Here is a 24408-nt window from a genome sequence, read left to right as displayed (position 1 = left end):
CGACATTCGGCATATGTCATTTTTCATGGTTTTCGACAATTATCGAAATGGCTTCAAGACTATAGGGCCTTTTCATTTTGGCCAGCCGTATCCTCCCGGGAAGAGTAGCAATGGATTCGCCACCCCTCAAATGGTCAGAAGTTTTGTTTTGGTTGCTACCCCCCAAAATGAGATTTAACCACAGGCCATGACTACAAGCAACAGTATAAGACCCATGTAACCAATGATACAAAATACATTCTTTATTCATTCATCACTGTAAATACACAGGGGGGAAAACAATATCAGTGGAAAGTATTCACACAAACAATATTCAGTTTGATATAATTCATTTACACTCCATTTACATAAACGATATTTGAGAGGTTGATGTGTTTGCCTTTATTTTATAATAAACTCTGATGAATCCAGATGTAGAATTCAACCACAGATACTTCATCTATCTCACCACCTTAGCCTATACCATTGGTTCTCAAACTCCATATGGACCCCATAACTTTCAGAATTTGGACCCCACTCCCACCCCCCAAGAAACCTGAGGGACTTTGAAAACCTATTATGAATTGACCCACCTGCACTCACCCAATCTCATTCTTTTCCTTTCCTCACCTGGCAATTTTGCTGTTACACTTAAAAGTATTCATATGTTTATTATATGTACATGATATACAATGATTCTTAAATACATTTTGACTGTTTCCAATCTATTTACAATATAAGAGCTTATTGATATATATATATTTTTTTAAGGAATACAAACCAAGTGTACTTAAAACTCTAAGAAACAAAACACAAGAGGCATGTGTAATATTGCATTATGCACATAATTAAGTTATTGATTGTTTAACCACTTGAACCTTATTCTTACACTTATCCTTATTCTAGGGCTAACATTCAGGAAAAAAATTGCTGATCTACAAACTCACTATAAATGTTGCATAGTGATGTGTTGTGAGCTTGTAGATCAGATATCTTTCACCAAAGATATTTAGAGTGAGAACAGGAGGGGACCTAGGAGCTACTTTACCTACAAGGAGATACATAACCCTTGGGAATCCACTAAACTAGGTATAGGGTTTAAGTGGTTAAAGTATGAGTCGTGTAATTAAAATAATAAGCTGATACCTCTTCACACCCACTACAACTCAAAACTGAACAGTATTTCATTGAAGGGAGGAAAAAAAAGGAAAAACAAAAAAACAATATTTGGGATCTGCACCAATATTACAGGTGCAAAAAAAGCAATGATATTGAACAATTTTGTAGTTATATTGAGTATGTGTAGCTACTAGCTACGATCAATATTAAAGGTTCACTGGTTCTGGCTGTATAGCTGAAAAGAGCTGCATGTTCATTCTACCCATGGATCTTGTTCATAGCATTTCTGGTCCAATGTGGAGTTATTTTTAAATGTAGGTGTTCAAATAAGTCTGGTATCACTCTGGCAGAGTGAACAGTTTCATACACAAAAAAGCACAGATGTAGCCATTGTGAAAGAAACTCTTACTGCATGCACAGAAAATACGTTTTGTTCCATCGCCAACACTGAAGACACAAAGAATGGTGTGGAAACAAACAAGTTGTTTGAGTTTTGTGTTACAATATGCAAATGAATGAAAGTACACAAAATTACAAAAAAATAAATTAAATAAATCTTTGCAGTGCTTCCAAGATAAATACACGAAGCAGGATTTGCAGGATTTCTATACAATGGCTTCAACTGTACCACAACAGACCTGAAATTGACCTGTGGTGAAGGGCAGACCCGGCAGAGTCAATCATTCATGTCAATCATGTCTTCCTTCTCTGATACAACAATTTTGATTGTACCACATCAAAGTCATATAAGTCATATGTTACTACATAAGTCAATATTTGTGTATAATATATGCAATTAGATTTTAGTAAGATACAGCCAATGTACTGTAGGCCAAGACATTATGGATGTGCAGTTATGACATTCTGAATTAATCTTGTAATAAAACCTGTACTAAATATTCATGATAGTTTCAGAAGTTTGAGAGTACTTTGACTTATAGAAAATATGTGCATAAATCAGAAAATAAGGTATCATTTGTGACACAACTAAGAACTGAAGACTTTCAATACATCTGCCATAATTTCCTGAAGTTTTGTTTAGTTTTTTCGGTGCACACAGAAGTAAATGGCTGTAGAATGTACAGGAAGAGTACAGTATGGCTTTTCTTTAGTCTTATTGATGACACTCATAGGATGTCCAATGAGAGTTTTCTAGCAGTATCACCTCCATTGGCAAAATGTCCACCATGCCTTACATGGAGCAAACTACTGGAAATAACTAATTAATAACTAACCTTGCGGTTCCCTGAAGTTCTGAGGAGATTCGTATATGCGATTGGAGAGTGATATCAATGATCACTGTCTATGGAGAATGGTGGGAGCGGGAGAGGGGATTGTGTGTGTGTGTGTGTGTGTGTGTGTGTGTGTGTGTGTGTGTGTGTGTGTGTGTGTGTGTGTGTGTGTGTGTGTGTGTGTGTGTGTGTGTGTGTGTGTGTGTGTGTGTGTGTGTGTGTGTGTGTGTGGTGGGGGCGGTTAGGTGGGTGAGGCTGGAACCACTCACAACACACGTGTTAAAAACATTCCAAGGACATGTTTTTCATCTCTCCTGGAGTAACAAGCAGTGATGGACCAGCATAGTCCATAGTCTGTTTGTTGTCACTCTCTGTCTTTTGCATTTCTTTTTTCACTTTTTCACACAGCTCCATATTCTTGCAAAAACAAAGTTTGTATTCTTTCCTCGGCAAGATGGAGAGAGAGGAGGGGGAGAGGAGGGGGCTCCTATCTACTGACAGCAGCAGCTGTGCATTCTCCTAACCTCCTCCTCTTCATGTTCTCTCTCTTTTTTTTAGATCTTCTGACACATGTGGAGCCTGGACCTGGAGGACGAGGTGGCATCTTTCCACACCTTGCACGAGAGGCCCTTGGCACAGTCACAGCGCTGGAAGATCTCCAAGCCATGGGAGCCCTTCTTCCTCTGTTTGGTACACACTTCACCCTGCAGCAGCACTGGCTTGCAGATCTTGGTCCAGAAGTGCCGGGCGCAGCAGAAGCCCTCAGAGCAGTCAGATGAGCGCAGGCAGGGGTCTCCCTCGTGTCCTGCAAAGTGAGGGGAGGGGGAGACAGATACTGTAGTTTAGACTAGAGCCTGACCCATGCCAGATATTTTAGTCTGATGTCGCTTCCGATTTTGGAGAGTCCTAGACAACAGATTGCAGATGTTTTGACCGATATTTTGTCAAAAAGTGCAGAATGTAAAGTTTATCTTTGAGAACATTAACTTATAATATAAATATATATATAATCCCTTTTTGGCCAAAAAGTACCTTTTATAGATCCTCAAAGTAGGCTTTCTAATGACACAACCCGCCTTTGTATTGGTGAGAAGCAAAAACGTTTTTTTTTATTTACGTTAAAGACGAGAGGCTGGTCTGCATTTATGCGAGCCCTGGAAGTCATCGGTAACATAGCTCTAACTGCAAAGGCATTAGAGCTATGGACCAGAGCTAGGCTGTAGCCTCAGAGACGTCCACAGGCGTTTCGTTTTCACTTCTCTGCCCCCCCCCCCCACACACACACACACACACTCCAGTTATGTTGAACCCTAGTTTCCCATATTTAATGGTGTGTATTTATTTGAACGGCGACCACAACACCAGCCTGTGTGTCATTTCACTGGCGCTCCTGAATGCAGCAATAGTGTTGTAGGTCCGTCCGAGACATCCACCACGACTACGTGCTACTCCCCCTACCCACACCTCCAGCTCCACCTCCTATGTACGCCGCCAGCTCACCGCACCGTGTTTTGTGACTGACTCACAGAGTATTTAAATACATATAGGAATGCGACTACTCGTATGCTACTCCCCAGCCCCCCCCCCCCCCCCCCCCACTCCCACTCCACCCCCACCTTTTTCATTCTCTGGAACATTCTGCGTACCACCAGAGGGGTGGCTAAGTACCGGCAAAGGGTACCATAGGTTGAGAATCACTGATATACAGTATTGTAGCTTGGAGCAATAAACATAATCAAAATAAATGTCTCAGAGAAAGATAAACTGCATTCATGAGAATTGTAAGAACAATAATCTGTGTAAACGACATATTGTACAGCATGTAAAAGTGATCTTAGTAGTTTATAGTAGTGTGTTGCGAATAAAATAACAAATAACTAAGGCTATGTATGAGGGAGGAAATGTACAATTATCGTTGATTACATTTGTATGGCTTCCATACAAAGCCAGTTTATGCAACTCTTACTTCAAATTGCATTATGTGGCCCTGTTAGTGAACTGGAATGTATTTAGGCCTCTATAAAATTCAAGCAAGCCATTTCCTGATTTATTAACCAAATTATCCTCTTAGGTTGCAACTTGATATTCTTGGCAGGAGGTTTGCATAATGCATAATTAGTACGACAAATATTTATTAGACATGTTATTTAGTCATGCGAGTTTTCTGTGAAACCGTTATGAATGTGTTTACCTCTCGCCAGAGGCCACTTCAACATGCAAGCCAGCAGTGGTACACAGTCCTGACTCAACCACACTTTAGAGATTATGAAGTTCAGACCATAGGCACAGTGGAACCCTTAAGCCATAATTATTGCTGTATTTTCTGTGTGAGATGAGGTTTCCTACAGCACCAATTCTTAGAGATAAAGTGTTCCAGCATAAGGTCATAACAATCAAATAAAATTCTGAGGCGAGTCAAGCGCAAATAAAATGAAAAGGCCTTTTAAGTGACCTTATAAATTGACATCAATACATTTTTTTTCTTAACGTACCAAGTTCAGCAGTGTGGCTTACGTCGTCTTGAGTGTAGTGTGTTTATGGTAGGGTCATTTAAAATGTCTCATTAGAGTTATTACACTCATTCACTTGAAATGAGTGCCAAACAATGTGTGTGTGTGTGTGTGTGTGTGTGTGTGTGTGTGTGTGTGTGTGTGTGTGTGTGTGTGTGTGTGTGTGTGTGTGTGTGTGTGTGTGTGTGTGTGCGCGCGCGCACGTGAGGGGGGGGCTGGTGAGTTATTAGCATTATGTACGCCGGCCAAGCCTACATTCTGTGGTTCTCACTCGTATACCAGACAAGAACGACGTGTGCCTGTCAATGCCTTTCTGAATGCTTGTTTTATGTTGGTGCAGACACAGCAGGAGCATTGTGGTTTCTGCTTAGAGTCCCCCGTGCTGTGGCTTGGGCTCACAGACCTATCACTGATATATGAGCAGAGGGGTAATTATCAAAGTGGTTTGAGGACCCCCCCCCCCACACACACACACACACACACACACACACACACACACACTAGACAGACAGACAGACACTCTCACGCACGCACGCACGCACGCACGCACGCACGCACGCACGCACGCACGCACGCACGCACGCACGCACGCACGCACGCACGCACGCACGCACGCGTCTGTCTGTCTGTCTGTGTGTGTGTGTGTGTGTGTGTGTGTGTGTGTGTGTGTGTGTGTGTGTGTGTGTGTGTGTGTGTGTGTGTGTGCACACACACACACACACACACACACACACACACAAGCCTACTCATCGAAATTAAGTTGGTGGGGTTTGCAGACAATAGACTGAATAACAAAATGCAGGTATTCAGCTATTTGGACTAGGTTCAGTGAAGAATGACAAAGACAACACAGGTGGTCTTTGTCGGTCAGTTGAGGATAATCAGGTTGCCAGCAAAGATAAAGATGAAGACTTCTTTGGAATAGTATGAAAGGGTATTGTACACAATAATACTATCTTGGGAAAAGGTGTTCATTTTGAAGCTAAATCGTTCTGATGTGAGATGATGTCAAACGTGTTGTTTTGCATCATCAGATCCTCAGACATCCACACATCAGAAGAATTAGATCTAGGTTCAAAATAGGCTAAGTGTAATGAAAATGTCCATTAATAGTACTTCTCACGTTATTGTCATGTTCTTGTGTCTAGGAGATTGAAAACCTTTCCACATAGGTCATGGCACAGGTTAATACCCTGCAATAACACCACACTACTGTAAAGTACCAGGTGATAGGACCTTACCTTTGAGAGAGTGCTTAGTGTGTGCTTTCCCATTCTTTTTCCAGCCATGGTCCTTGGTGGAGAGTTTGTTGTGTTCGTCCAAAGCAGAAATGTGAGGCGATATCACACTCTCAGAAACAGGCACGCAAATATCTACAAAGAAACAAAGAAAGAAAAGTGTCTTCAATCTGTTTGTGACTACTGTACATGACCCTGATGTGATTTACGTATGTCTTGTGCAAACCAAATTTCTCTTTCGGGATGATATAAGCATAGAACTTGAACCTGTAATCTGTACGTTTTTAAAGTCTGTCGAAAACCACATGTCCAGCATGAGTTCAATGACATCTCTGGGATAGACAGTGCTACACTGCTACACAGTCAAATCTGCAGTGTTCATTTATGCACGTGTAACTCTGAGAGTGTACAAATGTAACCCAATGGAAACTTGTAAGGGTCCCTGCTTAAGGTACAATTGCACACTCTCAGAGTTAAATTAACAATATACGCCAAAATGTTTTGTAACAAATATTCCTGACACACACTGTCACATCTCAAATCACAATAGAGAAATAAAATGCAGATTTGTTTTTTTCCCAGTGGACCAGAATCAAGACACTGTCTCCTGCATGTCTCATATTCATGAAAGAGAGTACGTGTGCTGATTTGAGCTCCAGCTGTGACCATAATGATGTGTAAAATTGAAGAACCATACAAAATAAGGCAGGTGTCTGGATGGTGCTATATTTAACATCTACCTCAGTAGCATGCAGACAGGGAGGTCTGTGTCATACCAAACACTATAAGAATTGTACTAATGCCCCCCTGCTTGGCACTCAGCGTTAAAGGGATCGTGACATCATTTTAGGTTTTCTGAGCTCAATTGCACCCAAAAAACCTGAAAAATCTTCTGTGGTCTGGTTTTTCTGGCTCAAACAAGTGCTCTGATTTTCCTGTGGACTGTGAGGTAAGAGTCCACAAATCCCATATGACATATGAATTTGCCAGCAGATGTCACTGTTGAGGCCTGTTTGCTTGTTTTCATTGGAGCTCAAAAGGCTTCAGAATACACAGAGAAAAACCACAGAACATCCACAGACTTTTCAAAGTTCAGGTTGTGTGGGTGTAATTGAGGTCATAAAACCTAAAAGAGGTCGGAGTTCCGGGGCAGCGCCATGTGAGGACACGTTCTGGTTGAGCTCCCTACCGGTATTGTGTTTTATGTAATTAAACAATCAGTTTGTCCACAAAAGTGCCACAAACGTGCTTGGGAACATTAATAGAGACACTGAGAACATTTTTGCCGTCGTTATAAAACTGCAGGCGACAATGAGCAAGAGGAACAAAGCTAGCCCTGATGTTGCTAATGCTAAGGCTACACCGGCCGGTGGACAAGAGGCTATCCTCCAGGCTATTGCAGATCTGAGGAAGGAACTTCTCGACAAAGGGGAGGCCCAGGTCGAGAAGATTAAGACCCAGGTCGACCATCTCAGGGCAGAAATTAAGCAGGCTAATGATAATGCCAACGCTAGGATCGAGGCCCTGGGCACACAGTTCGTGGCAATGGAGGTTGCCGTCAGCGACCAGTCTGATAGGATCATCACCTTGGAACGAGATCTTGCGGCGGTTCTGAAAGAACTAGCAACCCATAAAGCCCGTTTGGAGGATGGTGAGGCTCGGTCCCGTCGCTTTAATTTGCGTATCACTGGAATTAAAGAAATGAGGGAGGAGGGAAAACATCCAACCGACTTTGTGTCTCAGTGCCTGAAAGACGCCTTCGACCTTGCCACGCTACCCACCCTGGATATTGCCCATCGCACTTTACGCGCGAGGCCGAATGAGGACGTCGCTCCACCGAGAGCGTTCGTCGTCAGATGTCACTACTTCCAGGAGAGGGAAGAAATTCTGAAGCAATCCAGACAGGGGATGCGAGTGACCACCACGGATTGAGATGTTATTCACGTTCACCAAGATTTTACGCATGCCATGGCCCAACAGCGCGCTAAATTTAATGAAGCACGGGGCTTGCTCAGGTCCTGCGACGGGGTACGGTTTGGGCTATGGTATACTGCAGAATTAAAAATAACGACATTGGATGGCAGATGCACAAGTTTCAAGGATCCTGCAAAGGCTATAGACTTCATACAGAAGAAGCTGCATCCAAAGAAATAGCGGCGGCGATGCGAGTGATTAATGGATATCTGGTTGCTTTGATCTATTCTAGCGTCTCTTCTTCATAGAGCGCCCAGCGGACTATAAATAGACTGGACTCGGCGGCCGGTTCGTAAGGATTTAAGTTTTATGGATACGCTATATATATTTTCCCGGAAACTAAAGGTGTGTATCTGTTGTGATACTGGCGGGACATTTGTTAATATCGCGGACCGATCCGCTGTGTTCTCTATTTTTATTTGTTTATAGACTGGGTTAACAATACTGTCTGTGTATATAGTATTTGTATTATATATTTCACAGGGATTGTGCAGTGAAATTGGCAGCATGGGGGGATGTTTTATTTATATTTGTTTTCGGTAACATAAGGAAGAACATTCACATCCTCTCATTTTCTATTTTATTTCTATTATCTTATCTGCTTTATCCCGTTGCTTCACGACGGAGTCATTTGTGTGCTGTGAGACGCTCACTATTATTTATTTTGTTGGGAGTGGGGTTGGTCGCATCCATCTTGTATGGACGCGGCCGGCCTCATCATAATTTATCATTGCATCTAGCGAATATTGGAACACTGGTTTGCTTCGGAAGGCTGTGGTCTTCCTTTTCCTTTTCTTATGTGAATGAGGTTAAACCGAATGGGACTGGCCGTGGTTGTGTCTTATTCTGTTCAGTTCCAAGAGGGTACTTCAGAGATTTTGTCAGAGTTTTTGTCAGTGTTGGGGTGTCCCCTACTGGACTATCCGTCCTATTTTCCATTATGCATGTGTGTATTGTGTAAGTGTGAGTGAGTTTGGGTGTGTGCGTGCGTACGTGCCTGTGTGTGTGTGTAGGCATATAAATATACCGTTCAAAATTGCTATTATTAGTACTGTATATGTATGAATGTGTGTGTGCGTGCGTGCATGCGTGTGTGTGTGCTTGTACATGTGCTTGTACATGTGCGTGTACATGTACATTTATGTATTTGTACTTTTTTTCTTTTTCTTTTTGAGATGTCATGCACTCATGCAGATGGATATTCAGTGTTCCAATTTTAACAAGAGCATGTTTTTTCAGTTTATTATAATAGATAAAGACCGATTGTGGTCAGACTGGTTGGTATTATTTTGTTTTAAATATTACACGGCTCTGGTAGTGCTCAGCCCCACAGGGTAAGCTTTAAATATGTTTTAGTCAGACGAGGGCAGAGGAGCAGGAGTTTTTGCAGTCTCTCATTTGGGGAGGGGCCGGCAGAGGGGTTTTTTGTGGGTGTTTTGTGTTGTGTTTGTACTTTTGTTTTCCTTCATGTTTTTTGCTCGTGTCTACAAGGCTGCATTGTTCTTGCAGAGAGTTACGGCTAACTAAATGGTTCTGTACCTGCGTCTGACCGGGAGGTCATTTTATTATGTTTCCCACTCGGGTATGGCTGTACCTGATTCATATATATTTGGGGGGGGCCAATACAAACTTTACAACATATTCTTGTATGGCAAGTGACGATCTGTTTGAGAACATTGTAATGTAATGCAATATGATATAACCTTATTACCTTTATATATTTTTATTTTACTTTATTGTGTGGCTGTTTTGGTCCTGTATTTCAGTCTTTTATATAATTGTTGTATAATTGTTCTCTTCTAATAGTTGTTTATTTTGATTTGTTTTTTAAAGCGACTGTCGGTACTGAGGAAAGTGCTATATAAGCCTGATGTGTTATTATTATTATGGGTTGGATTGGATCTCTGAGACATACTACAGTAGGAACATGTCCAGGGGTGTACTTATACATCCTGTCCAGGGGGTGTACTTGTACATCATGTCCAGAGGGTGTACTTGTACATCATGTCCAGGGGGTGTACTTGTATGTAGTGTTGGCCCAATAAGCGGCTGGAAATGAGCACAGAGTCAGGAGGTAAAATGCAGCCACACCGTGATTTATTCCCAAAAAGAAGGTTACAGCATGGGAAATGGCATCACACAAGCAGCAAAGCGATAGGACATGTTGGTGTGCAGCGCCACCATGTCCTCTCACTGATCTAACACTGAGTGTGTGTGTGTGCTTCCTGGCAGCCTTTTATAGGCAGCTGAAACAATCAGTGCAGACTCTACCATATTACCGGTCACATGCAACACTTCTGAACCCCACATAACCCACATCACATGAGCCTATAAATCTATATCACTACACAGGTAAGTAAATATCAATTATACCCACTATTGCAAGATAAACCACATATCCCATTATCATTAGCAGCTCCAATGCATAACTCAAACACCCCTGGCCATTTCACTGTGGTCCAGTCCAGACCAATATATGGTGCTCTGGTAGCCTGGGGACTCTTTTGCCCGAACACATGTATTGCACTTGCCCATCATGACCAAACATCCCTCTGTTTCCCCAGGTGGTACTGTCCAATGCTGAGTGGCCATCCTGCCGGATAGGAAACAACTCCCCTGTTCATAATACTTTCAATAAACCAGTTCAACTCATGACTTTTCCTTTGTGTGCAAATACAACTGACTAAAGTGAAATACTTGGTACAATATGTGTGCAAAATAAGCATAAATGTGCCAAATATAAGTAACGGAGGACCACTTTGTTACATTGTACATCAATGTTCCTCACGCTATAGAAACAGGCGATAGGCTCCTGACCTACGGGCCACATGGCTCGGGAACCATTGGTTCTACTACTCTACTCTCTGTCCCTCTATAGTCTATAGTGTCTAAATAAAACTACAAAACTATATTCTATATTCCTTTTCCCCCCCTACTACTTACAATTGCTACAGCGATTGCCTGGGCAGCACATGGCATCTCTGTGGCATCGCTTCTTCCTCCTGCGGCAGGTGAGGCATCTGGATGGAGCCTGCTGGGGACTGTGGCAGTAACTACCCACACTGCACTCCTTGTCCTTGCTGCATGGATACACCTGTGGAGGCAACACAGTCCATGAGTATACAGTAACTACCCACACTGCACTCCTTGTCCTTGCTGCATGGATACACCTGTGGAGGCAACACAGTCCATGAGTATACCCAGTAACTACCCACACTGCACTCCTTGTCCTTGCTGCATGGATACACCTGTGGAGGCAACACAGTCCATGAGTATACCCAGTGATGATGATGATGATAATAATAATAATAATAATAATAGAATTATTATTGATTTAACCCATTCAGGCCTGACGTCGAAATAAAAAAAACGTTCGCTCTGAAAGAAAATATATTCAAAGATTTGTGCCGCATTTTTACGATTTTTCAAAAATAGCAGACCTACAAGTTCATAGCGCGCCACTCGGTGGCGCGCTATGAGCTTGTAGATCTGCTATTTTTCAATAGCTAAAGTATAACATAATGCTTAGTTAAAACACCAAAAGGGGTTCCCGCCCAAAATGGGTTAAAAGCTATAATATGACACAGATGCGTCCTCAGGTCTAAATGGGTTAATAAAAATAATGTAGAAGAAGAAGAAGAAGAAGAAGAAGAAGAAGAAGAAGTAGAAGAAGAAAGAAAAAGAAAAATAAGATTTATTTATACTAAAACATTGCACAGTAAATATCCTCCAGTGTTCCCATGCATAACCAATAAATTACTGTTACCTCATCAAGAGATGTCTTTCTCGCTTACCTCGCTTATCTAGTTTGAAGCTGAACCTATCAAACTTTGTAAGACTATATGGAGAAAAATGATGTAAACAATAATATGGCACCAACCTACCTATGTTTGACTGGAAAAGTTGACGCTGTGCTTTAGTCCAGGCTAACTACTATAAGCACCAAATCTGTCATCCATAACTATCAGTTTCATAAGTGTGCTATAAAACACAAGCTTAATGGGCCACCAGACATTATGGAAAACAGTTTTTTCTTTTTGTTCCATATACAGCCATATAAATTCCACTTTTAGAACCCTACTTCTAACTATCACATATTATGCCAGTAGTATATTTATGCGATGACAACAAGCTTGAGTTGAAATTGCCGGAGACAGTAGCCAGTTTAACAGCTCTCTGTTCCCTCCTGAAGACAGACATTTTTGTGTTTTCCAGCCATGAAAATCAGACAGTAGAGCAGGGCTACTCAACTTAACAAATGAACTGCTCGTGACGGAACGTTCCGCCAATTAGAATCCAACCGGGAACCGCTATTGTCGGAACGTTACGTCAGATAAGCTTTAGTATTTATATCAAACCGGATCGCTGATTTATTTTTATTTATTATATATTTATTATATTTATTTTTTATTTATTTATTTTGGCCTTTCCTTCTTCAGTGATCCTAGGCCGGTTTTGCGCATCCGCAGTGCCGTTCTTGTATACAGCCGGACTAAAAAGCTGAATAATTCTAAATCTACGGAGCTCTCCATGGTATAATTATTTAGCAAGATGGTTGCCCAAGCCGGACGTGTATCCAGCGCGCAACACACTAAAAAGAAGTAGTTCCGGGTCGGCAGTCTAGCGTTGGCTCTTGCGTCCACCAGGTGGCAGTCAACTTGTTAAGAGGGCTCAGGGGCCACTCAGCAAAATTTTGTAACAGACTACATTACTAGTCTAAAAATGAAGGAAACACACAGTAAAAAGCTACATTTCCATCTGTTTCATTGTGATTAATGATGAAGTTACAAAATGAGGCTTCATTCACAAAATGTGAAGGGAACATATAATGAACAGATTAAATAAGTACGGTAAGTCGTTAATACTCAGCTGACACCTGGCCATATCACTTTCTCCTGGAAAAAACAATACAATGCATACTACAATCTTGTTCAAAACAATGAAAATAACTCATTTCAATTTCATTGGTATGACCATGACGGGCCGCAGATACATTCGGCAGAGACGGCATGCGGCCTACAGGCCGCGGGTTGAGTAGCACTGCAGTAGAGGGACAAACATGTCTCTAATTGTTACGAGTCCCAAAAGCCAAGAAAACAAGATTCCAAACAATGGAGCCATTTGGATATCTCCACGAAGAAAAATCAACTTCGATTCTCTCTATCAAGTTTAAATGAGTCTGTACAGAGGTACTCGGTTAATACTGCTAGATTTGTTTCACTTTTTCCTTGGATACATGGAAGGTCAAACACATTCATACAAACAAATGCAATAAATATTTGGCTTCCGGTGGTTCTCTTTTGTTTCATCTCATGTTCCTTCATGGAAAACATTTACAATACTGAGGACATGATGCACTGTCTGTAAGAAAGTAACCCTCACGTGCTTGAGGGTGAGCAGCTATGCAGAAACCTAGTTTAGATGTTGGTGAGACCACGTAACTGGGTTATGGAATAGGCAGGCACCTCCCATCACAGATACATGGTGAGTGCAGGCCTTCCTTTCTGGAATCTTTATCTAGCAATATTTGGGTTTCCAGTGGCCATGGGTTCTCTTTTACACAGTAATATCCTGGTCACCTTAGTATGCTAGTATATTCATTTAACTTTAAATAACTCTAAATATGGACCAATCTTTACACTCTCATGGTTAAATTAACACTTTTTACAGTGATTTTACTGTGCAGCGACAACCTGCTTCACATCGGGGTTATACCCAGTGAAAACACAATGATCTACAGTACTCTAGCAAATGGAGAGGTCAAATGCCTTGCCCATAGGCACCTGAGACGAATTTCTATTATCCAGCCAAGCGTGGAAGCCATGTGGGATTGTGGGGTATTCCTCAGCAGCGATGCCTGCTGTTAAATTGATTCAATAAGTTCAATAAGAGTGAGATGACAGAGGTTGAGAAACCACCAATTTGCCTTCTATGAATGTAGTCACCACAGTCCACAGCAGCTGGAAACAAAACCTAATCAAAGCCCAACTCACATTTTCCATAACAGGCGCATGCAACAATAGGAGATATGGGTGGAATGGCTGTCACAACATAATGCCTTGCACATGGTCGTCCCACAGCCGCTGGGTTTGGAGAGCGAGCAAACGGATTAAAACGCAGCAATATCGCGAATCGAATTAGTCCCTCGGTCAAGTGAAGTAATGTCCTGAATTTACACTGAAACTCATTGAAGGAGAGAGACACTATGACGGAAACAGCTGCAAGGAGGTATTATAACAGATCCATTGGACAGGACATTTTCTTTCATGGCTGCACATTTTCTGTCATCATCCTCTAAGAACTCACACTTCGTCCCATCAGATTTGTTCCCCCCTTTTTCTTTTCTTTTTTACTTTATCCATGGGAAGCCGATAAGAGTGCAGATAATACCCTGTCCCACAATTTCACACATTAACGCCTGGGAGATGCCCACTGAATCCGTTCTCTTACTGTGTGGCAACTGAGTAGTTCTAGACATTGGAATCTTGGAGAAGATGATAAGATGATAATAGTGGGGTCTATGTGTGTACTTGCACAGACAGTACATGTATATATTTTCATTGTCAATGAAGATGTCAGATTCTAATTTAGGCAGATTTTGTTGAGGGAGGGAGCAGAGGTTTTTTTTCCATTTTATCACCCAGATATAGTCCCAACCGTTCTGAGATTCGAACCCAGCATTCTTCTGGTTTTCAGCCTGAAATAGATTATAGACATGTGCTTGAGTAGAATACTAAGCAAAAATAAGCAGAACCGGACCACAGCTGAGCTCAGTCTGCATATGTGAATTATGTCTAGTGCGCAGCAGATTGATGTGAAATCACCATGTTTGACAGGCCCACCAACAAAACCAACAAAACCACAACATATGCATTTAGCTGGTAAGGTATTTACAGCTCTGTTTATAATGGCATGACTCTGACAGACATAAAATAACAGACATGACCATTAGTATTAGACATGTAAGAGATCGGTATACTGTATGTCAGAATCAGACTAAAATCATGACAGTCACAGGAAAGACAAAACTCCATTTGGGGCATCCAAATAGGATACAGCATGTAGTGCTGAGTCACTGCAAAAACATTGCATTCCAAAACTTGAATGCACACCACATGTTTAAATCAGATCTCAAGAAATAATCTGTATTATTTGTGGACATTAGAGTTCTGTTATTCAATATGCCTGTGCTTAAGAAAGTGAACCAGATTACACGTACTGGATGGAGTAGGCCATACCGACTCGGTCACATTGGAAACACATGGAGGGGCCGATGCTCTGTCCGAGAGAAAACAAGAGAAGGAACTATTGTAGCTGGATATTCAATCCTCATATGCTGCCTATTGATCAGTGAAGTCAAGCTCTAATTTCTGTAATTGTACAAATTTCCCGGTTACTTTCATACTGAAGAAAAATATTATCTCAACAGTCAAGATTGATTCAGTCAGTTTTGAAATCATCCCCCATGCATACCAAATGTTACTTCTGGCAATTCTACAATAGGCTACATGCCATATCCATTTGCTTTATATTTGGGCAATTCTATGAGCTGCTACCCAGCCGTACAAGTATACAGATGTCAGTTTTAAGCACACAATGGTCCGAAAGCCAGAGTTCAGGAAAGTGCAGTCTTTCTCCTGATGTGAAAAATGGGCTGTTATCTAAATATGAAGATAAATGGTTGGATGGCTGCATGCAGTAGTATTTCATACCTTCAGCCCCGATTCCTATCTGGAGTTTTCTGGCCAGCAGTCTTGGATTGATTAGACTAGTACGTATGACATATGGGGGAGAGAGAGGAGGGGGCTCACCTATTCCATCACGGCTCAGACCGCAGAGGAGTCAGCCCTTTGAAATGCAATGATACAAGGCCGACCTCCATATCACTGATAATCTGGACTTATCTCACCATGTTTTGAAATGCTTCATTCGCGACTTCTGAGGGAAGTTTTTGTTTTCACTCAAACTCATGTGATTTAATCTTCCGCCTACTTTAGCAACCACCTTTTTCCCCCTCTGTTGCCCCCCAACACACACACACACACACACACGCACGCACGCACGCACGCACGCACGCACGCACGCACGCACGCACGCACACACACACCGTCTTCTCACATAAAAGCATGTTCTTCAACCTTGCTGAGGAAGTGGTTTTGGAAGCGGTGTGCTCTGTATTATACTCTGGGTGATGCCGGCTACAAGATAAAGGACAGAGGCAGACGAAGACACATGAGGGAAGCCCCAACCAGCCACCCTGTCTCGTGCTGCTCTCGTGCTGGTTAGGGGAACCTCAAATGTGCGGGACCAACTATCTACAAGGGCTTTACCACAGGATACACAGAAGGCTTTGAACCTCACTCTACTTTGTCTGTATTTTCCCTTATTTACCTCAGTACAGCCATTCCAAAGCACCCAATGTGATAGAACTTCGGCATGTGCTTAAGTTAACATAAAGTATGAGGGTGCTACAGTACATACTGTATATTATGTGAACTGAAATGGTACAAAAATGGATCCATATTGGAAATGTGATTAAAAAGAAAGAAAATCACACTTTCTGAACATAATAATAATATCATCATAATTCTGAAAGAACATATTTAGCGAAACCAAATCTAAGATACAATAAATATTGAAGATTGTAATGCACACAAGTCACATTATACAGTAGCTGCTGCCACACACACAGGTGCACGCATAGATGCACACACTTATTGTACACACACACACACACACACACACACACACACACACACACACACACACACACACACACACACAGACACACACACACACACACACACACACACACACACACACACACACACACACACACACACACACACAAACACATATAAACACGTGCACACGTTAAAATATATCCAAATAGTTTTCTGAGATTATGGGGCGATAAAACTTGACCTTCGGAGATCAAGTGCGTAAACCTGAAACTGTGAATGGAGTTGATGAGTGGCAGTGGCCTACAGAGACAAATAAACTATGTCACTGAACAAACAAACCTCATATGCCCTGAAAGCACGGAGCAGTCTTGTCTGCCAGTGTCAAATAACATAGGATATGCCGTTGCACAACACATACATTTTTAAGAACACCATCTCAGCTTCTTTCATCAGTCAAAACACATGTGTTTATGGGTATATCCCTTTGAGCGCTAGAGGCCAAAATCTTCAACTCTCTTAAGTTAAGTCCTCATACTAAGCTGTACTCATTGACAAGCCACAAAGAGGTCTTGCCTTTTCTGCCCTGCTAAAGGAAATAGACCCCAATCGGTAAGCCTTTCTTGGGAAGACTATATGAAAGAGAGAAGAAACGCTCTTGTTGTCTACTGATGATCAAAAGAGTAGCCCATTAGTGAGAACCCCTCTCTCTCTCACAAACACACGCACGCACGCTCGCTCACGCACGCTCGCTTACACACACACACACACACACACACACACGCGCGCGCGCGCGCGCACGCGCGCGCACATGCACACGCGTGCGTGCGTGTGTGCGTGCGTGCGTGCGTGCACACATGCACACGCAATATGTCTTTAGGCGTATCGTTGTGTTCTAGGAGGTGCGAGAAGTGAGGGCCATCTGGGTCTCCTCGCTCGTTAACAGGTCCAATTACAGTACAGGAGGTGAAGCTGGGAACCTCCTCAAGGAGGCCGAGCTGCCAGCCTGCAGGATCTCCTTATGGCCCCCATGTGGGGGCCCCTCGTGGTGCCCCGAGGACCCACTGACTAGAGGGCCAGAGAGACAAGGAGACCCCCAGGCTGGAGCCTGTAACCACATCTAGCTCTAGCGCTAACAAGCAGTCACACCTCGCCCTCCCGTCTCTCTCCATCTCAGCTCATTAGGATCACTAAACAGTCACTTAAGCTCGAAGAGGTTGGGGAATAGGAGGTGGAAGAGGAGGTCTGTATGTAGAGCTGGGGAAGAGAGAGAGAAGAGAGAGGGAGAGAGAGAGAGGGCATGGCACTGTTTTATAGGCAAAGCTTTCAGCCATTTTTTCACAGCTGCTTGTTAAACCCCTATGCTAAATTAAATATAGTGCACTGGTTAAAGATTGCTCACCGTCGGCTGAGCTTTAGCAGACACTCTCTGGGCATGGTAGGGGATGAATGCTGACCGCACTGCCATTTCCCCCTTGTGGGTTCAGAGAGGTTATGGTGGTGGATGAGGGCAGCCAAGCCCATACTATCTGTCTCTGCCGATTTCCTTCCCAACAAACTAGCGACCAGTGCCCACCCACGAGCACCGGCTGTCAAGGTCTCAGAGAGGCTCCGCTTTTAGGTTGCCTTTGGTTTTCACGCTGGTTCGCATACTGCAAATCAGCAAAAGGACAGGAAAGCGTTTGGCAAACTGAAGCCACTGAGTCACTATGGGAAAACCAGAACACTCTGACCGCCCGGTTTTGAATGCCAATGATGTAACACAATATCAACGAGATCAACGCGACTATAAACTTTGTCAACAGCTGAAGGAAAGAAAACCTCAATAGGTTGTCATGTGCTTCCTATAAGAGCAGCTTTTGACATGCTGGCAGCTGGACATAGACCAAGTTTCTGTAATCTGACAGTTGTAACACCAAATTACACCCTGGTTTTCCTGTAGCGATGGCCAGGCGCCAAAGGGTGGACGCGCTCTCTACCTCTAATTTGCTACAATTGAAAGGAAGCCAGGCAGAGAGCAATTTATTAGAAGCTCAAGTTGTATTCTTTCATGTTGGAGATTTTGAGGTCCCCTGTCTCCTGATGCAGTATAAAAATGTAACATGCCCCTGAACTAGTCTGGGGAACGATGGTGAGAAGGAGACAGGGGTTATAAGGTGGAAAATATGGGGAAAATGACATAATAGATATTAGGGTGACTTATGGAGACACTCACTCATATTCAAACTATAAAGGGTAAGCAGCAATCACTCATGTTCAGAACCACAGAGCATACCCTGGAGGTGTGAAAATCTGCCAACAATTCCTCACAAATTGTAACAAACTGAACATCGTGGCAACGTCACCATAAATCTACATGAGCGATACCCACCACAGCTATGCCAGGAGTGATAATTGACGCTATGCGTGACCATTTTCCAAACATGCTTCCAGGCCTTAAATCCCTTCATACGGGCAAATAATAGTAAAAAGGTTTAGTCTTTTATGAGGGGACTCACTCACTGCGAATTAGTCCAGAAAATCTTGAATTGATGTTAGTTACTTCAGGCTAATTTTCTCTTTGACTATCTCTCATATCATCATGAGCTATTGAATTAAGATTACATTTTGCACTTTAGGCAGTAGGTCGACACCATAGTGTTTAAATCAGTGCAACAGTATAACAAGTGTCAACCCTCTAATCAACAATATTTAAGTAATCACAAGTAGGCATTACAACATAGGAAATGCCTTCATGTAAGAAAGCAATTGTTTAACTATGAGACTAGACAGGAGATGTATGGACTAGAGTGAAGTAGAAGTGATTTGACACGTCTCCTTCCAGACAATCTATTATTAGAGCAAGCAGAATGGACTGGCATGATAGAAGGCTTAAGTGGGCTGGGTAAACTGTGAGGTGCTTTTGCATTGGCCAATATGGCCCTACACTGGCCTACAGTATTGGCTACATATTTGATGTGTTTGACATGTTTGAAATGTGGCTATATGAAAAGGTGTGCATTTTATTACGGTATACCAGGGTATTTATAAAGGTATGATGTATGATTTCCAATACCATAAAAAATACAGATGCTAGAATCATGAAAATATTGCCACATCGTGAGATTACTTCAGCCAAGAATAATAGCAGTATATTAGCCAGATGATTTTATTCAACCAGCACATCATTTTAGTTCAGCCCACTTACATGACGTGTCATACTGTATATGCCATGAAGTGTCATTGCATCCTCCAGCAAGATAATTATGCTGAATCTATATGGAAGAAGGGACCTTATATCCTATATCTAAAACCAACAAGACAGGACTAAGTAGGCTAACTGCATATTAGACACACATCATTGTAGGCAAGACCATGTAATACATTGTCTTACAAAATGACAAAATGACCATCAGCTAAGCCTTTACATTACATTGTGCACACAAATACCATTATATATTATATACTCCAGTGAAATTTCAGTAATAAACGAAATGCACCAAACGGAATATCAGAAAAAGTCCAGTATCAGTCTGACACTACTTTTGAACCAACATGTTCCCAGCTTTCTCGATGCAACCCAACCCAAGTATTGTTTTATTATATATTTTTTATTTTCCCCCTCATTTTTATTGAAACAGTAGAAAAATAAAGAGGGAGAGAAAGATGACGATGGAGAATTCAACCACAGGCTGACTGGGGCATATGTGATTTCAGGGGTGATCCAACCACAACACTATCCGTGGGTAGGGAACGCAACCGTAAAATATTATTTGAGGCATGTGTGCTTTATTTGGACAGGGCTATATAGAGAGACAGAACAGTGACGATGGATTTACACATAGTCCCAGATCAGATTTGAAGCCATGCAGGGACATCACAGTTATCTCATCAGTGCGTTAACCAGCGGAGCCACCATTGCACCTCAGAACACAACCTCTCCAACCTGACTGTCTGCTTGACACATGTCTGTCTTCATCACGGCTGTCACAGAGGTTGTCCCCCACCCCGCCACTATGTGACTGACATCTCAGGACAGCACCCAGCGCTCTGTAACCTAACTCCCAAGCTGTTACAAATCGATGCCACGCTTCACCAATTAAAGCCTCATGAAGAAGGCAGGGCTGTTATCTTTGATTCATTCCACCCATAAACAACCACTTTTAGATGAGAGACAGAAGGTCAGTGTGGCTCGGTTGCCAGGCCCAGTCAGAAAGTATAGTCTACGTCTCTGGCCAAGGCTGAGCTGCATGTGGTTGTTACTTTACAACCTTGGAAAACCTCCTGGCTGTTAGAGGAGAGAAACACACTCAGCACACTGATGCCTAATTTATGCTCTTTCGTACAATGGAGTGGCAGAAAATATCAATCTACTCGCTCGCAACGACACATTGCATCTGCAATGTGTTGCAAGCTTGTGGATCTGCTATAGTATATGTAGTACTATATACTATAGTAGTATATACTGTATAAGTATAAATCGAGCTATTCTCACTCGCACGCGCGCGCACACACACACACACACACACACACACGCGCACACGCACACGCACACACACACACACACACACACACACACACACACACACACACACACACTATATTAGCCATCTCCATTTGGACATGCTGCTAAATGTGCCATGACATTTTTCACTCATAACAGTGCGGTGGTCTCTCCACACACAGATACACAGGCATACACCACACACTTTCTGTCTCCCCCTCAAGTCCACTCGCCCAAACCACTCCAGATTACTGCAATGGCAAGGTTTGTAAGCACTCGTTTAAACTGAGGTCTGGCACGGGTCTCTTTGGGGGTTGGCGCTCGTCCAAAACACTCCATGGAGGAGAAAAAAGACATGTTTGCCTAATCCCCACTTTCTCCCTGACCAGGACCTCAGAGCACACTGGTCTCATCACTCCACACCGCAGAAATCCATCAACAAGGGAGCCAGTTTAGAATTCTCAACATCGTGACATCTCCCACTGGACAACACCTTTTTATATGCAACAACAAAATCTATAAACAACAACCTCTCTGACCCACCTCTGAGTTCAGAGCCCACTGATTCTAAACCTTTATTTGAATGCATATTGGTCTCATGCCATGCCCACCATCATCTTTATTGACATACAGTAGGCGGCTATAGGCCTATACATTTTAGAATACACAGAAGGTCTGTTAATAAAGTTAAAATGAACAGAAACATCGGCTGTTTGTAGTTATAACCTGATGAGCAGCACCCTTCAAGTTGCAGTGAGTGGAGAATAGAATAGAGTTGATGTGGCAGTGCCATCTACTGCTCACAGCGATGCCGTCAGTTAAGTAGCCTATAGAAGGCTATCAACCGGGACAGGAGTTAAACGCTGTCCGACTCGCCAACGTACGTGTCATTAAAGCAGCCTACAACCATGCCGTAGATTTAGAACTAGCCTGGTAGGCCTAATAATCTGTTGTGTATGTGGCCTATGAACACAACAGTAGCCTACTGTACATTACATAAACCTTAAGATTTGTACTTGTGAACTTGGCATCATGGTCGCATGTGGCATAATCCCCAATCTTTTCCAAATATAACATTCATTGTTAATTGGCCACCCAATGACTTTTGACCACTGCTTGTCCAAATGACCATCATTTAGAAGCCTATATATGGCTATATAATCAAAAATCACTCATGCTCACAATTGTAATGCTCGGTCAAATGAAAGCTGACAACTATCTTTTCTTCACACAAAGTTTGCTGCCAAACTAATTCCACACTTTGTTGAAACAGCAGGAATTGATAACTATTTGAGTGGGTATTAAGTGGTTGGTAAGAGTATCCCCTCGGTGGCCCCACAGTAAGACGCTCATAATCCCTGCGAGCGTCTGGAGCACTTTAATGACACTAAGAACCAGACAGAAAATTACCCAAAGTGTTAACTTTCTCTCACATTTCTGCCGGCATTAATGATTTACCGTGGAAGTGCGCGCTGCACCAAAACCTGTGGCGTCAAGGTCTGAAAGGCAATTAGGGTTTACGAGGGGTCCGAGACCAGCAATTTCGAATAACGATTCACACGTGAGATTTTTTTTAATGACACATGGGCTCCTTTACTGCTATCCAAAAATTCACAGTCTAGCCTACTTAAGACTATTTCACACACCACGCGTAACGCGCCACGGAAAATTAGCCAATTGTCATGGGCATGGCAATAATCGAATCAATCTAGTCAAATTGGTTCTCATTCACCAAAATAAGACTGAATTCATGGCATTTGGGTTGAATGAAACAATGGGTATAATTGATATCAGATAACCATTGTTTCATTCACCCCAAAATACCATGCGTAACTACCGTGCGTAAAATTCGCAAATGGTCAGACCAATTAAGATAGGCTGCTGCTACACACCAATTAAGGTTCATTTTAGATAATTTCAATTACCTGCGTAAGAATGTTGTATTTCTTGGTGATCCCACCGTGGAGAGTCGCGGAGCGGTTCGTGGCCGGCGTGGGTGCCTCTTCCACTAAACTGGACTTGATGGAGTTCGCCTTGGATCTCTGGGGTGTCCCTGTCCTCAACGTAGCGAAAAGAAGCGCCAGAGCACACCACCTACTCCAAGTAAGCACGAACATCCTCGGAAAAAGTAAAAGGTATATTTTCTTGAGAGGACCAAAATTGGTTTCCCGCAAATTGGAAAAAAAAAAAGTTGAGCGCAGCAAAAATGTAGGTGCTCACTCAATTGCGTGCGTTCTTGCGGGGTCCATACGTTACATTCGCCCGGTAATATCAGAAAAGGAAGTAGTGGGTGGTTTGACCGTTATTTTATCTGTATCAGTTAGGCCTATGCATACGGGTAGTAGTTGCCATTGACGCAATTTCATTTAATGTACAAATGTTAAATTTAAAAAAATGAAAAAAATAAGGACAGCTCAATATGGAAAATTGATGAGTCGCATGAGTTGAATCTGTTAAAATATGCTGATGCTGACAAGGTCAGGGTGAAACTTGACGAGAGATTTCCAATCGGTCTCTGGCAGTGAGTGAATACTTAGTGCTGCTGCCTGCTATTTTATGATCTCGGATACTTTCTTTTTATAGGAATCTAATGGCTTTGCTTCCTCCGCCCCCATTCACAACTGACAAAGACTGAAACCGATCTGTGCGCGGCGGCAGTGCTGCTGGCGCATTGTCGTCTCGAGCCCCCCGCCCCCTCCCCAGCCCCGACACCGGCACCAGGAGCTCCGTTGGGAAAAAACTATAAAATTATACACTGTGTATTTTAACTGGCCGCTTGACCTTTTTTCTTTCTTTCTTTTTTCTTTTTTCCTTTGTTTTACTATGATGAGGTTGAGCGCAAGGAAATGAAATGGAGGAAAGGAGCACTCTTAAAGGACCACTTCACCCATTTTCAACCCTTAAATCTTCATATAAAAATGGTCCCTAATGCTTAATATAAGATTTCTGTCTTACTGTGTCTCAGAGAACGGCTTACGGCTGGGTGACAGTTCAGAAACGTACTACTATACTACCAGTGAAATCATGGTGGTTTGGTCATTTCAAACAAGATTTCACGTTTAAATGTATTTTTATGAAACACTAGAGATTTAGTAGGCTAAATAAACTGCACCATGGTCCTGAAGTTTTCTGTCTACACAATCTCTTTGCCAAAAATAGCCACTCTACAAGCTCATAGATGCATTGTGGGCT

At 42.5% G+C, this 24408-nt stretch overlaps 1 protein-coding gene across 1 annotated transcript; it reads right to left on the bottom strand.

The window, feature by feature from the left end:
* Window positions 1-265: 265 nt before the first annotated feature.
* On the bottom strand, window positions 266-23753 carry dkk2 (dickkopf WNT signaling pathway inhibitor 2). Its single transcript, XM_079499836.1, has 4 exons — window positions 23142-23753; window positions 10996-11146; window positions 6082-6213; window positions 266-3135 (listed from the first exon to the last, which is right to left on the bottom strand). Exons 1-4 carry the CDS (start codon window positions 23331-23333, stop codon window positions 2885-2887), a joined length of 726 nt encoding a protein of 241 aa, XP_079355962.1. The 5' UTR covers window positions 23334-23753; the 3' UTR covers window positions 266-2884.
* Between the last annotated feature and the right edge of the window lie 655 nt (window positions 23754-24408).

The sequence above is a fragment of the Electrona antarctica genome, assembly GCF_951216825.1.
Source record: "Electrona antarctica genome assembly, chromosome: 4".
Classification (NCBI taxonomy): Eukaryota; Metazoa; Chordata; class Actinopteri; order Myctophiformes; family Myctophidae; genus Electrona; species Electrona antarctica.
Note: the sequence above shows the minus strand (reverse complement) of the source record. Positions and strands in the feature narration are given on the sequence as shown.

Excerpts from the sequence above, each read along its gene's own strand:
- dkk2 (XM_079499836.1), bottom strand. The coding sequence starts at position 23,333 with ATGTTCGTGCTTACTTGGAGTAGGTGGTGTGCTCTGGCGCTTCTTTTC. Across the intron at positions 11,147-23,141 it reads AATACAACATTCTTACGCAG|GTGTATCCATGCAGCAAGGA; the intron begins GTAATTGAAATT and ends TTGCCTCCACAG. Across the intron at positions 6,214-10,995 it reads AGGCAATCGCTGTAGCAATT|ATATTTGCGTGCCTGTTTCT; the intron begins GTAAGTAGTAGG and ends GTTTCTTTGTAG.